General features: G+C 38.0%; 1 protein-coding gene across 4 annotated transcripts in view; it reads right to left on the reverse strand.

Moving 5' to 3' along the window:
- Positions 1-14,272, reverse strand: part of ATF7IP2 (activating transcription factor 7 interacting protein 2) — a 118,155-nt gene that overhangs the window by 94,475 nt on the left and 9,408 nt on the right. For all 4 annotated transcript variants that reach the window (XM_053694914.1, XM_053694912.1, XM_053694913.1 and 1 more), the window contains exons 2-3: positions 10,023-10,896; positions 4,719-4,837 (exon numbers count right to left, since the gene is read on the reverse strand). In XM_053694914.1, the coding sequence (XP_053550889.1) occupies positions 4,719-4,837; positions 10,023-10,896 (993 nt within the window). The remainder of the gene's footprint in view (positions 1-4,718; positions 4,838-10,022; positions 10,897-14,272) is intronic.

Below are 14,272 nucleotides of genomic sequence, written 5' to 3' on the forward strand. Positions count from 1 at the left end.
GACAAATTTGCATAATCTCCATTCCATTGTCTTAGCATGCTCAATTGTAGAGGTCTGAGATGAAAACGAGCAAACGGAATGATGTCCATTGCCGCCACCATCAATCCAATTACCTCCATACACTGAGCCACTGACAGCCGAGGATTGGACTGAAGGGCTCGGCATGTATTCAGAATCTTTAACTTTCTGACTTCCGTCAAGAAGATTTTCATAGATATAGAATCTATTAGAGTTCCCAGGAAAGGAACCCTTGTCTGTGGAATTAGTGAACTCTGGCATGGTTGTTGGTGCCAGACAGGCTGGTCTGAGGATTTCAAAAACTACTGTTCTACTGTGATTTTCACGCACAACTATCTCTACGGTTTACAGAGAATGGTCCAAAAAAGAGAATACAGGTAGCCCTCAGTTTACGCTGGGGTTAGGTTCCAGAAGGAATGGTTGTAAATTGAAACCCAGTTTATAATGTAAGTCAATGGGAAGTGAGGCAGTTAGATTCCAGGCCCCTCTCAAAATTGTCATAAGTAACACCTAATACATTATTTTTAAAGCTTTGAAATGAAGACTTTAAATGCTAAACAGCATTATAAACAGTATCAAATAATCACACAACACAGAATATATAATTAAACTAAGTTAAATTAACGAAAACATTTGCTAAACTGCATTATAAACCTGAAATAATCACACAACACAGACTTTACTTGCATTTTTATGCAAACAGTTCCTTTTATGCATTCCAATCTGGACTGATTTATAGACAGGAAGATCTTGTTCCTATAAAAACTGCTCGATAGCTCATGTCTAGCTAGCTACACCGATTCATTTCAGCCTGCTTGTGTGTATCTTTGCCTGCAACACAAGCGGACAGCTCCACCTACTGGCTATTTTAATCAATGCACTGCTTTCTCAATGCTTTTCAATAGCAGTCACATGAATAAAAAAAAAAAAAAAGTTGTTATTCTGAAACGGTGCAAATTGAACCGGCTTAAACCGAGTGCCACCTGTATTCAGGTAGCAGCAGATGTGTGGACGAAAATGCCTTGATGTGAGGAGGAGAATGGGCAGACTGGTTTGAGATGATAGAAAGGCAACAGTAACTCAAATAACCACTTGTTACAACCAAGGTATGCAGAATACCATCTCTGAAAGCAAGACATGTCGAACCTTGTAGCAGATGGGCTACAGCAGCAGAAGACCACACCGGGTGCCACTTCTGTCAGCTAAGAACAGGAAACTGAGGCTACAATTCACACATGCTCACCAAAATTATACAGTAGAAGATTGGAAATTCGTTGCCTGGTCTGAGGAGTCTCAGTTTCAGCTGCAATATTCAGATGGTAGGATCAGAATTTGGTGTAAACATGAAAGCATCGATCCATCCTGCCTTGTATCATTGGTTCAGGCTGGTGGTGGTGTAATGGGTATGGGGATATTTTCTTAGCACACTTTGGGCCCCTTAGTACCAATTGAGCATTGTTTAAACACCACGGCCTACCCGAGTATTGTTGACCATGTTCATCCCTTTATGACTATAGTGTACCCATCTTCTGGTGGCTACTTCCAGCAGGATAAAGCACCATGTCACAAAGCTCAAATCATCTCAAACTGGTTTCTTAAACATGACAATGAGTTCACTGTAGTCCAATAGCCTCCACAGTCACCAGATCACAATCCAATAGAGCACCTTTGGGATGTGGTGGAACGGGAGATTTGCATCATGGATGTTCAGCCGACAAATCTGCAGCAACTACGTGATGCTATCATTTCAATATGGACCAAAATGTCTGAGGAATGTTTCCAACACCTTGTTGAATCTATGCCACGAAAAATTAATAAAGTTCTGAAGGCAAAAGGGGATCTAACCCGATACTAGAAAGGTGTACCTAAAAAAGTGGCTGGTGAGTGTGTATATATGCAAACTAAAGCCCATTGGTTCCTCCATTAAAAGTGGTAGGAGAAAAACTAACTGCAGTAAACATGATGTAGATTTGTTACAAAAATGTTCACACTTGGATGATAGGTTATTCGCTAGCAACACAAGGTGTTTAAAAAGGGACAGTCTAGTCAACATTAAACTTTCATAAACAGGGCATGTAATTTTAAACAACTTTCCAATTTAATTTTTATCATCAAATTGACTGTGTTCTCTTGGTATTCATTGTTGAAATCTAAACCTAGGTAGGATCAAATGTTAATTTCTAAGAACTTAAAGACCGCCTCTTATCTCAGTGCATTTTGACAGTTTTTCACTGCTAGACAGCGCTAGTTCATAAGTGTCATATATACTGTGTGGCCCACTTTACTAGGTACAGCCCTGCTGTGCACAAAAGTGGTTTGTTGCACTACTTTGCAGGTCACGTGGCAACAGTGAATCTTCCTACTATCAGTAAAGTGTACAAACCGCAGCGAGAACGGGGAAGAGCAGTGATCGAATGGACTTTGAACATAGCATGATAGTAGGTGCAAGACGTGCTGGATGAAGCGTATCAGAAACTGCAGTAATCTTGAACTTTGCACATACCACGGTTTCAAGGGTGTATCGAGAATGGTGCAATGAACAAAAAACATCCAGTCAGTGGCAGTCCCACTGGAAGAAAAAAACTCTGGTTGATGAGAGGTCAGAGGAGAATGGCTAGACTTGTGCAGGTAAATAGACAGGCCACATTTCACGAATCACATCAGAATTTAACCTTAGGGTGGAAAAAAAAAAAAAAAGCCCTATCTGAATGCACCACTATGCGCACCGGCGGCCATGTTGGGTTCGGTTATTAGAGAAGAACAACAAGAGAGCATGCCTTCTGTGGGCACACCACCTTGGTATGACGAGTCAAAGTTCTTAGTGCGTGATGTTGATAGACTCCAAATTTGGTGAAAACAGAATGAATCCATAGAACTGTCATGTCGGATGAAAACTGTGAAAGGTGGAGGGGGCGGTGTGATGTGTGGGGAATGTTTTCCTGTCACAAGATGGATCCACTGAATCCCCTAGATTCACATCTGAATGCCACAGCATACATAAACATCGTTGACAGTTTATCCTCAGGCAGATGGTTACTTCCAGCAGGATAATGCACCAGTGCACAAAGCCCGCATCACCATGGGATGGTTCCTGGAACATGACAATGACTTTTCTTTGCTGCAGTGGCCTACTCAGTCCCTGGATTTCATTCTACGGAACATCCTTGGGATGAGCTGGAAAGGGCTAACCGCTGCAGACCTACACCTCCGTCAAATCTACAGGAGTTGCGTGATACACTCATGCATGGATGGTACACAATGCCTCCCCAACATTTTAAGCATCTAGTTGAATTCAGGCAGTTTTGAAGGCTAAAGGAGGCTCAACATGCTACTTGGTAGCTGTACCTAATAAAGTGGCTGCACAGTATAGATAACATTGGGCTCACTCCAATGGAGTCATTTATGAGTTAGCACTGTCTTAAGTGTGTTTGTCTCAGGTGGAGAAATTAAGAGGACCAGACCAGGATTTCAGCAAACAAAGGCAAACCTCAGGAGAGGTGATCTTTATTACACTATTGCAATAGGGTCTCACAGCAAGATCAGCAAGCTGGAACAAACACGTTCCATAAACAATCATTTATATACCCTCTTATGGAGGTACAGAAGTTATCATAAAGCAAAAGAGCTAATTGGCTAATATTTTGCTTGTGGTTATTGGAGTTACTAACTATTATGTGTTTTGCTAAAGCACATTTTATATGTTCTTAGGGTCTTGCCAGGTACTTTTGATCTAAATGGCTTATACTTGACAGGAAAGCCTTGACTTTTAGGTGTTAGCTTTGCAATATTTGGTAAATATAGGTTTGTGTTACTACACAAAACGTGACCGACTGGAAAGATACATGACAGGATGTAAAAGAGAAAGAAAAGATATACTATAGTATTAGCAAGAGAACAACATGGTGATTACAGGAATAAGCAGCAGCTCTCATTACAGCACTATAATAAAAGGGATTACCTATCTTTTTACAACAATTGCAAACATCTAATTGCATTTGATTTCTTTGGCATAGAGTTACCAGGGTCCACTCCCGCCATAAAAACACCAAAACGTTTTGGGTAAACGTGGTCAAGAATCTAGTCTTGCTTCAAGTTCTGTCAAAACTAGCATAAAAGAAATTTAGGTTATTTCTGTAACACATCGGATTCACCAGCTCCTCATTTTACTGCTAGTTAAATACATAGAGTTTAGGAATAAACCTACCATAATAGCTTACTTGTGGGTAAATTCCCCTTTAGTGACTAAAGGCCACACAAAAAAAAAAAAAAAGGTTAATAAAAAGGGATATGAAACCCATAATTTATCTTTAATGATTCAGATAGAGCATGTAACTTTAGCCAACTTTCTAATTTACTTATATTTAATTTTTCTTTGTTCCATTTCTATCCTTTGCTGAAATTATCACCTAGGTAGGCTCAGGGGCAGCAAAGCACTACTGGGAGCTAGCTGCACATATATGCCTCTTGTCATTGGCTCTACTGATGTGGTCAGCTAGCACCCATAGCACACTGATGCTTCAACAACAAAGGATACCAAGAAAATTAAGCAAATTTAATATTACAAGTAAATTGGAAAGTTTTTTTAAAATGGTACACTCTACCTGAATCTTGAAATAAAAGTTGTGGGTTTCATGTCCCTTTAACATTAAAGTACCGATTTATAACATTTAAGAAGTTTTCCTCAAACATCACCAGTGTACCTGTTCTAAAATGACTTTATTTTGTTCAAATGCTGGCCAGGATTTGTCCGAAGGTTTGGTGCGCTTAGAGTTTCCAAGGTCATCACTTTCAGAACGGGATCTTTTCCGTTTCCCATGAACTTAAAAATATAAAAAAAATGTTTTGTTTTAAATGGGACTGACTCATCAACACCCAGCTCAAACCGTTTAACCTAGGAACGTGAAATTTGGAAGGTACGTTGTTTTAATGATGTAAGCACCCACTAAGGAAGGATTTTTGGAAATTACGTCCCTAAGGGGGTGAAAAGGGGGGGCTGATTTATGAGGGTAGCTATATCTCAAAAACCGACAATTAGACGTGAAAATTGGTATTTATATTCTCCTTGAAAAAGAAACATGTTTTACCATTTACCAAAATCCACTTAAGGGGGGTCAAAGGGGGGGGGTGATTTAGGAGGATACTTATATCTCAAAAACCAAAAGATGTTAGACACGAAAATTGGTATTTAGATTACGAGAAATACAGTGAATTAACTAAAACAAGTTATGCTTACCTGATAAATTCTTTACTTTCAGAATGATGGTCCACAGTTCTCCATAACATGGGATATATTTCCCGCCACTAGGAGGAGGTCAAGAACACATTCAAGAGCTTAAAAACCCTCCTAACCTCTCTTTTAGTTTCACGTATAGCTGAGTAGAGCTTAGGAGGAAAAAAAAAGGTAGGAAAGGCAAGGTAAATCAGGGTTTATAGATGTGTCATTAGAACAGTCGCCGAACATAAAACAGGTGGGGCTGTGGACCATCAATCCGAAATATTTTTTTTGTTTTTTTAAATCAGGTACGCATAACTTGTTTTCTTTCATAGAATAAGGGTCCAAAGTCCTCCATAACATATGGGATTAATAACCAAGCCGATGGTCTATATGACAGACAGGGTGAGAAAATTTCTGACAGTTCTTTTTTAGCCGACACTGCAGCCTGAAGGACTTTCCCGCCAAAAGCTGCTTGTGAATAAGCAAAGACATCAAAACGATAACATTTGGAAAAAGAATGTAAAGAGGACCATGTGGCGGCTATGCAAATCTGCATCCTTAAAGGTCCAAGATGTTGCCACTGCTCTGGTAGAGTGAGCTGTAATAAATTTAGGTGACTTACCCACCACCAAGTAAGCCTTGTGAACCACCTGTTTAAGCCAAGATGCCAACTCCACCTTAGTAGCGTAAGTGAGAGTAATGCACAAACTAGTAGTCTTTCTGAACTTTTTAGTAGCTTAAAGATAGAACTTCAAAAGCACTGATTACATCCAGGTTATGTAACAATCTTTCCTGAGAGTTAGCAGGGTCTGGACAAAGAGGAAACAAAAATTTTTTGATGAATAGTATTAGTAGAAACCACTTTAGGAAGAAAATCATATTTGGTACACAATACAGCCTTTTACTTGTGAAAATAATAAAAAATGGAGGATCACAGGATAATGCAGACAACTCAGAAACTCTTCTAGCAGAAGAAATAGCGATCAAGAAATGCACCTTCCAAGACATTATGTCTGAGTACATTGGTTCAAAGAGGACTGAAATAACTAGGTTCAAATTACAGGGAGGAGAAATAGGTCTAACAACTGGCCAAATTCTAACTAATGTCTAAACAAAGGTCGGATCATCAGGCCAAAAGTAGAAATTTGACCTTTTAATGAACTAGCTGATAAACTGGTAAGAACTGAAGAATCCTCAGTATCTAAAAGGAACACCAAGAAAATCCTTCAAAGGATCACTACACACAATATGCTTTCCAAATCTTGTGGTAGCCTGTATCAGAGTGTCAATCACACTCAAAAGGTCCTGATGGAAAAGAGGGGGCCAGGTTGAAGCAATGTATATTACTGATGCAGACTTCTGTTTGATACAAGCAATGACTCTAGGAAGAATAAAAATTGAGGAAATAGATATGCTAAACAGAATTACCATGGACATACCAAGGGTATCTACCATGTAAGCCCTTGCATCTCTTGATCTTGCACAGTACTTTAGAAGTTTGTGATTTAAGTGTGAATCCATTAGATCTACGTCTGGTAGGCCCCATTTGATCACCAGCTGATTTGCTACATCCTGATGAAGAGACAATTCTCCTGGATGGACTGATTGATGGCTGAGGTAGTCTGCTTCCCAGTTCACACCTGGTATGTGAATTGCTGGCAAGGAGCATTAATTCCTCTCCATCCAGGAAAGAATTTGAGATACTTCCTGCATGGTCACTAGACTGCAGGTTCCTCCTTGATGATTGATATAGGCCATCACTGTGATATTCTCCGACTGGAAGAGCATGAAGAATCACTCAAAGTTCCAGAATGTTAATTAGTAACCTTGCCTCTAAAGGAGACCAAACTACCTGCGCCTTTCCAGACTGCCCCCCAGGCAAATAAACTGAAATCCGTCATGAAAAAGGCCCATGACGATGAGAAAAGATGCCCAAGGGTCAAAGAAGGACTATGTTCACCAAGACAGATTGGCGGATGAATCCAGAGCGATTTGTTGCTCCAAATGTAGATAATTATTTGACCACTGACTGAGCATGGATAGTTAAACAGGACGTAAGTAAAAGCGGCTACCTTAAGACCCACTACCTCAATGCACTGACCTACAGACTGAAATGGAGTACTCTGTAGGGAGAGACACATGTTCTTTGAAGTTTTAACCTGCACTTTTCTGTCAAGACCAGGCGCATACGGACAATCAATTATGAATCAAAATATTACCCTTGTAGCAGGATATAAGCAGCTTTTGGAAACATTGATTTTCCAACCATGGTCTCAAGAGAAATAATAGAAGCTTGCAAGTATGAGTGATCACTAAGAGAGAAGGAGCTTTCACCTTAAGATCATCCAGATACAGTGCAATAGAAATCCCCTGAGCCCTGATCACCGCTAACAGAGCACCTTTGTAAAGATGCGTGGCGCTGTAGCCAGACCAAAAAGAAAAAGCGGCAAACTGGTAGTGCTTGTCCATATATGTAAATCTCAGGAATTGATAGTAATCCCTGTGGATGGGAATGTGCAGGTATTCATCCTTGATATCTACTGCAGTCATAAATTGACCCTGTTGAATTAAGGGCAAGATTGTGCATACGGTTTCCATCTTGAAAGCTGGAACCCTGACAAACTTGTTTAAAAGTCGGTCTAAGAAAGGTCTTTAAGTCCATTTCATCTTTGGGAAAGATAACAGATTGGAGTAAAACCCTTGCCCTTGTTGAGATACAGGTACTGGGATAATTACCCCATATCCTCTAATTCCTGAACACAGGGTAGAAAGGCAGCCACCTTTGACTGAAGCAATCGTCCTCTAGAAGGTCTGGACCAGAATCCAATCCGGTAACACTGAGAAATGATATTTGCCACCAAACGATCTGTTACAATTTTATACATGCTGCTTTTAAAATACAGAAATAAAATCAGTAGAGTCCCAGAATGACAAGTATTGGGCAAAACTTTCCACTGAAAAGTGGAAGGTTGTGTTTGGTTTGAATGCAAAATCTAAGGTACACAATTCTCACTTTGGTTGACCTGGCATACTGGAACAGAAAATATATGTAGCTAGAGGGATATCAGAAACGGACTCCCCTATATAAATCTAAGTGGTGACAGAGACATTTTGTTTCATGTTTGTACTTATAAAACAGTATACACAGTATACAACACCTTATATAATAAAAAGTACAGAGAAAACCTAGCAGAGAATCCTCTACACTATAAAACACTCCCTCAGACACTTATACAATCTCCCAATGTAATAACTTTAAAATCCCAAAAGTACCCCCTGGCAGCTTCTGTATGGGTACTCACCCCCTTTCCTGGGAATGGCAGGCACTGGAAATCAGATTAGAATCTGTATAGAATTGGGCCCCAACTGTTGTAGCAAAAATCTAGTCAGAGGCCCTGGATTGAGAAAGGAAAACCCAGAGGAGTGGAGCTACTGGCAGAAGCAAAGCCAGTGTCTTAATAAAAACATTTTTGGAAGTTTCTGAATAAAGTATAGTGCACCAAGCATAATAACCCCATAAGCATCATAAAAACCATGTTCCCCAGCCTAACTGGAGCCTACACTAGTAAATTGCATCATGAACTAAGCTATTGCTGGATATCTTTAAGGACCATATACCCAAAAAAGGGTGCTGTAAAGGGTTAGGGGCTTCCATGGTAGTGTTCCCCAACGATAGTAGAACCGTTAGAGACCTATGGAGGAAAAAAAAATGGTGTCATGAGGAGAGCAGGTTAAGTCTTTTGGCTATGCAGTACTCGAGACAGAATACCTACAAATAGCCTCTGGGCTGTGTCTGTGCTGTGTAAAGTCACTTACCCTCCGCAGCACTCAACTGGCTTAAAAGGCACGTCAATTGATGTCAATGCAGATGTAGCAGTATGCAGTAGAGAGCCCATCCAGTGCAGGTATCGAGTACAGCAAAGGATTGCTTTAGAAAATACCCGAGTGCCTCAGGGGTTGCTAGGGACGAGTCCATGCGATGCCTGAGGGTAGTTATGGCTGAATTCCTGTAAAGGAAATGCTGTGCAAATTACAGGATATTCATGTGCCCATGTATCACTCAGCTGCTGTGGAAAATATTTTTGGTCTTCTTTGTAAATGATACTCCCCAGGGATTCTGGGTCTCACATAGGTCTGAGCTCCCAATTTGTAATCCATAAGCAAGTAGCTGGATAAACCTATTCTCAACCATCTCCTGCGAGGCCAGGAACAAAAAACAGAGACATGGGTGGTGGGAGGGTTTTAAAGCTCTTGTATAGGTTATTGACCTCCTCCTAGTAGCAGGAAATATATATACCATATGTTATGTAGGACTGTGGACCATCATCACTTTACGAAATTATATACATACAGTACATATTAAAACTGAAGATTTTCCCCCCTCATTTTAAAAAGGACATGAAACCCCCAACTTTTCAGACTTCAGACAGAGCATACAATTTTAAACAACTTTCCAGTTTACTTCTAATATATAATTTACTTAGTTCTCTTGGCATCCTTTGCTAAAAAACAAATCTAGGTAGGCTTAAGAGCAGCAATGCACTACTGAGAGCAAGCTGCCGATTGGAGGCTGCACATATATACCCTCTTATTGGTTCACCCAAGGTGTTTAGCTAGCTTCCTGTAATGTAATGCAATGCTGCTCCTTCAACAAAGAATCCTAAATAAATTAAGCTAACGTGCTAATAGAAGTAAATTGAAAAGTTGTTTAAAATTGTATGCTTTAACGAAAACATGTTTGAGAGGGGGGGAAAAAAAAAAAAATACACACCAAAGAGACACAACTTACCAGCACTGAAGTTAATTAAGTTGTCAGGGGGTGTAGAATTATTGGATAAGTTCAGGTTAAAGCCATTAGTCAAAGACGTATTAATGTCAGTTGTGGCAAGTGCGACTGTCAATTTGTCCTCGAGACCTGTTGTATCCGCTGTAACATTCAGGTCACAAGTTACAGTTCTTTTAATACCAAGGTTTGCATCCTCATCTAAAACATCGTCATTAGGTATAGTATTGTCTTCAAACGGAGTCTTCAACTCAGCTAAAACAGCAACACTAGCCTCAGAAATACTTTGATCTACTGAGTTCAAAGATTTATAATCTACTGTGTCTGAAGGGGAAGGAGGCTCAGAGCATTTAGGTTCTACAGATGGGCTTCCAGCTTTTGTTTGGGATTGTTTTAGATTATCTATTAGAGATTCGGACAAAGGCGTTTCTGAATTTTCTACTACAAAACATTCTGTATGAGAAATATGAATACTACCCACATCAGAACTCACTGGATGAGAAGAACCATCTCCTTGTTTGTTTTCAATGGAGCTCCATGTGCTGAATGTCTCATTGTAAGAACAGCCAATATTAATTCCAGAATCTACTTGGGACACCTCAATTGAAACTTTTAACGCATTAGGAAAAAGGCCCTGGTTTTCAAATGCCAGCGATTTACTTAAGTTTGCACTGTCTTGTGCAAAATAATTTGTTTTGCAGATGCTAGTCTGTTCTAGGGGTGGGTTAGGAAAGAAATCAAAAGTTTCATTTGCAGTATTCTCCGTTTTTGAAGATTTCATTATTTTATTCAACGCAACTATTTGTTGTCGACAGCTTGCAGTCATGGTTTTCTTGGCTCTGAAAATCTTCTTTGATGGATTTGTATTGTCAGATGACGTCTGAAAAAGAAAAATGCTGTTTACCAGGACACAATTTTTGCCACACTAACTTTTAAAGATAAAAAAAATATATAAAATTTAAAACTTCCTTAGAGTAGGGGTCGACAAATCTGTTTTAGGATTTTAGGAGCCAGGCACAGTTTTAGTAGCCAGACAGTGGTATTTGTATATAGAAATATGGAGAATAACCCAAAAATTTAGGAGCCAGGGGTAAAAGTCTAGGAGCCAGTGGCTCCCAGGTTTGTTGAGCCCTGGCTTAGAACATGTAATTTTTCCACATTACTGGCTTTTTAAAGACTCTGTAAAAGTGAAACACACAGGGCCTTGATCAAAAACCTAGCCAGCATGGAAAGCTCACAAAATCTGTGGGCTTTTTTAAACGTAATGTTGGCGTCCTTCCCCCACATCCAAACATCTCCATTGCAAGGATAAACAGCTCCAAAGCTAAAATTCGCTTTATCAATTTTTGAGACCTCACAGTATTGAGGAGACTTGTTATGAAGCTCTCCTCTCTCGCAAGATTTTCTATCAGGCAAACAATCGTCAATGCAAAAAAAATCTAAACTAAATATATATATACACAAATGGATTTATATATTGTTTGCAAATTTTTATTCCAACAAAACTGAAGAAATCCATATAACAGACAAACAAGAGAGCGTGACCAAATGCCATGGAAGTTAAATTAGAATAGCAAACGTTATGAATAATAACATTGTCAATAATTTACTCCATGAATGGTGTTAAGCAAAAGTCCAAGATATAGTCCATTTGCTCCTAAAAGTAACTGACTTTTAAACAGATTTGTCAAGCCCCGATTTAAAGCAGAGCTCAACAAATTTGCTCCCAATGTAGGAGCCTGCAACTTTTGTATACTGTTACTTATATATTTAAAGGGATCATCTAGTCGAAATTAAACTTTCATGATTCAAATAGAGCAGCAATTTTAAGCAACTTTCTAATTTACTCCTTTTATCAATTTGTACTCCTTTTCTTGCCATCTTTATATGAATGTAAACTTAGGAGCCAGCCCATTTTTGGTTCAGCACCTGGGTAGCACTTGTTGATTGGTGGCTACATTTAGACAAAAATCATACCTAGGTGATGAACCAAAAATGGGCCGACTCCAATGCAATACATTCTTGCTTTTCAAATAAAGATACCAAGAGAATGAAGCAAAATTGATAATAGGAGTAAATTAGAAACTTGCTGCTCTGAATCATGAAAGTTTAATGTTGACTAGACTATTCCTTTAAGATCATTCAATATAAATATTTTATCGATAACCACTAACAGCATACGGAACCGTTACCTACAGATAACAGTATTCCCAAGGTACCAACAAAACTTAAAGGGATATTAACCAGTAAATACATGCTAGACAATGATTTATTCAAAGTAAATAAGTCTTGGAATAAATATGTAAATCTAGGTTTAAAACAGTGTTAATTTCATTGACTAAATCTAGACTAAAATGAGCATAAAACTTAAGAAATTCTGATGACTAAAATACGACTAAAACTAAAATGGCATTTGTCAAGACTGACTAAAACTAAATCAAAAATTTTCTGTCAAAATTAACACTTTATGCAATTTGTTATAATCAATTCATGCCTAATTACTTCTATCTTCTTTTTTATTTACGAAACTTGGTTTTATTTAATTTTAAGATAAAGACATTTTATATACCACAACAGTTAATTCTGTTAAATCTGAATTGCATGTCTAAACCTTAATACCATAAATAAAAACAGGTTAATAAACCTTTACTCCAGGAGTATATAATGAGTTTGGAAGTTCTAGAGTAGTGTTAATTTCGTTACCGAAACATTTTTGAATCTGTGATCAATTGATTCTTCCTATAGAAATAAGAATAACCCACAAGTATGGGTTAAAGTTATGCTGTGTCTGTGCTAGCTGCAGAAACTTTTTGTTGTGTTACTTGATACTTGTTTTAGTTATTAACAGAGAACTGTTAAAGTTTTTATCTTGGGTAATATGTGCAATACAGTTTACAGTTTTTTATATATATATTTTAAAGTTGTACTTCTGTTTGTTAATGAAACGTGGTTTTATTTAATTTTAAGTTTAATAAAGATGTTATATATCACAGCGGCTAAATCTGTGTCTATATTGCATGTTTAAACCTTAATACCATAAATTATAACCTGTTTTTGTTTACTCCTGGAGTATATAATCAGTTTGCAAATTATAGAGAAATGCTTAAATAATGCATTACACTTTAACTAAACCCCTTAGATTATAGTCGACTAAAACTAAAACAATTCATATGACTAAAATACGACTAAAACTAAAATTGCATTTTAGTCAAAATACTTAATCGAAATTTGCTGTCAAAATTAACATTGGTTTAAAATTATGTTTTTAAATTTTGAAGATAAGTATAAAGTTAGTTTCTTATTAAGTTATTTAGTTTCTTTAAAATAGAGGGCATCATAGTTGAACTAGATTTCTATTTATCTCCGTCTTCTGTTTGCAGATTTTTTTTTCATTAAACCTCAAAACAAAATGGCTGTTCTATGTGGGACAAGCTTTTCTGAAACAGTTTAAAAAGGGACATTATACACTAGATTTTTCTTTGCATAAATGTTTTGTAGATGATCCATTTATATAGCCCATACAGTTTTGGTTTTTTTAATAAATTGATAGTTTTGCTTATTTTTAAACAACATTGCACTAATTTTCATACTCCTAACCAAGCTCCAAAGTTTTAGGAGAATACTGACATATACCTACTCCAGCTTGCTCCTGTTTGTGTAAAGGGTCTTTTCATATGCAGAGGAAGGGGGAGGTCGGGAGGGTCTTATTTCCCACTTGCAGTGGGTGTTCCAGTAACCTTTTATACAAAGCTAAACTGGAAGCTTCTAAGTAAGGTTTAAAATGGTTTTATACTGGATTTTTACATCAGTATCTGTGCATATTCTTTATAGTAGTGTCTATTACATGCAATTATATGAAAATTGGTGTATACAGTGCCCCTTTAACGAGTGCTGGCCTTGCCCAAAATTATGTTACCATATATAGCAACATTTGCATCTGTAACTTGTTACATCGGACACAGAAGGGAAAGGAATGTATGACACACATTGGCTAAAAACTGTGGAACTCAATTAGGAATTCATTTTTTTTCCTATGTTTAAAAAGGGCAATAAAAGTAGAAATATTACATGCTCTAATTTGTAATTTTAAGACTATCAACTTGCATAGGAGTTAAAACACAGTAGAAGTACCACTCGAGTTCTAAATCAGCAGTGCTAATCAGACAACTCAGGTGTTTAACTAGCAGCGGTTATCACTTGGGACCAGCAGTGCTCTGCAGTACTTCTACTTACAGGGTCCACAGTTTTAAAATCAT

The sequence above is a fragment of the Bombina bombina genome, chromosome 11 (genome assembly GCF_027579735.1).
Source record: "Bombina bombina isolate aBomBom1 chromosome 11, aBomBom1.pri, whole genome shotgun sequence".
Taxonomy (NCBI): Eukaryota; Metazoa; Chordata; class Amphibia; order Anura; family Bombinatoridae; genus Bombina; species Bombina bombina.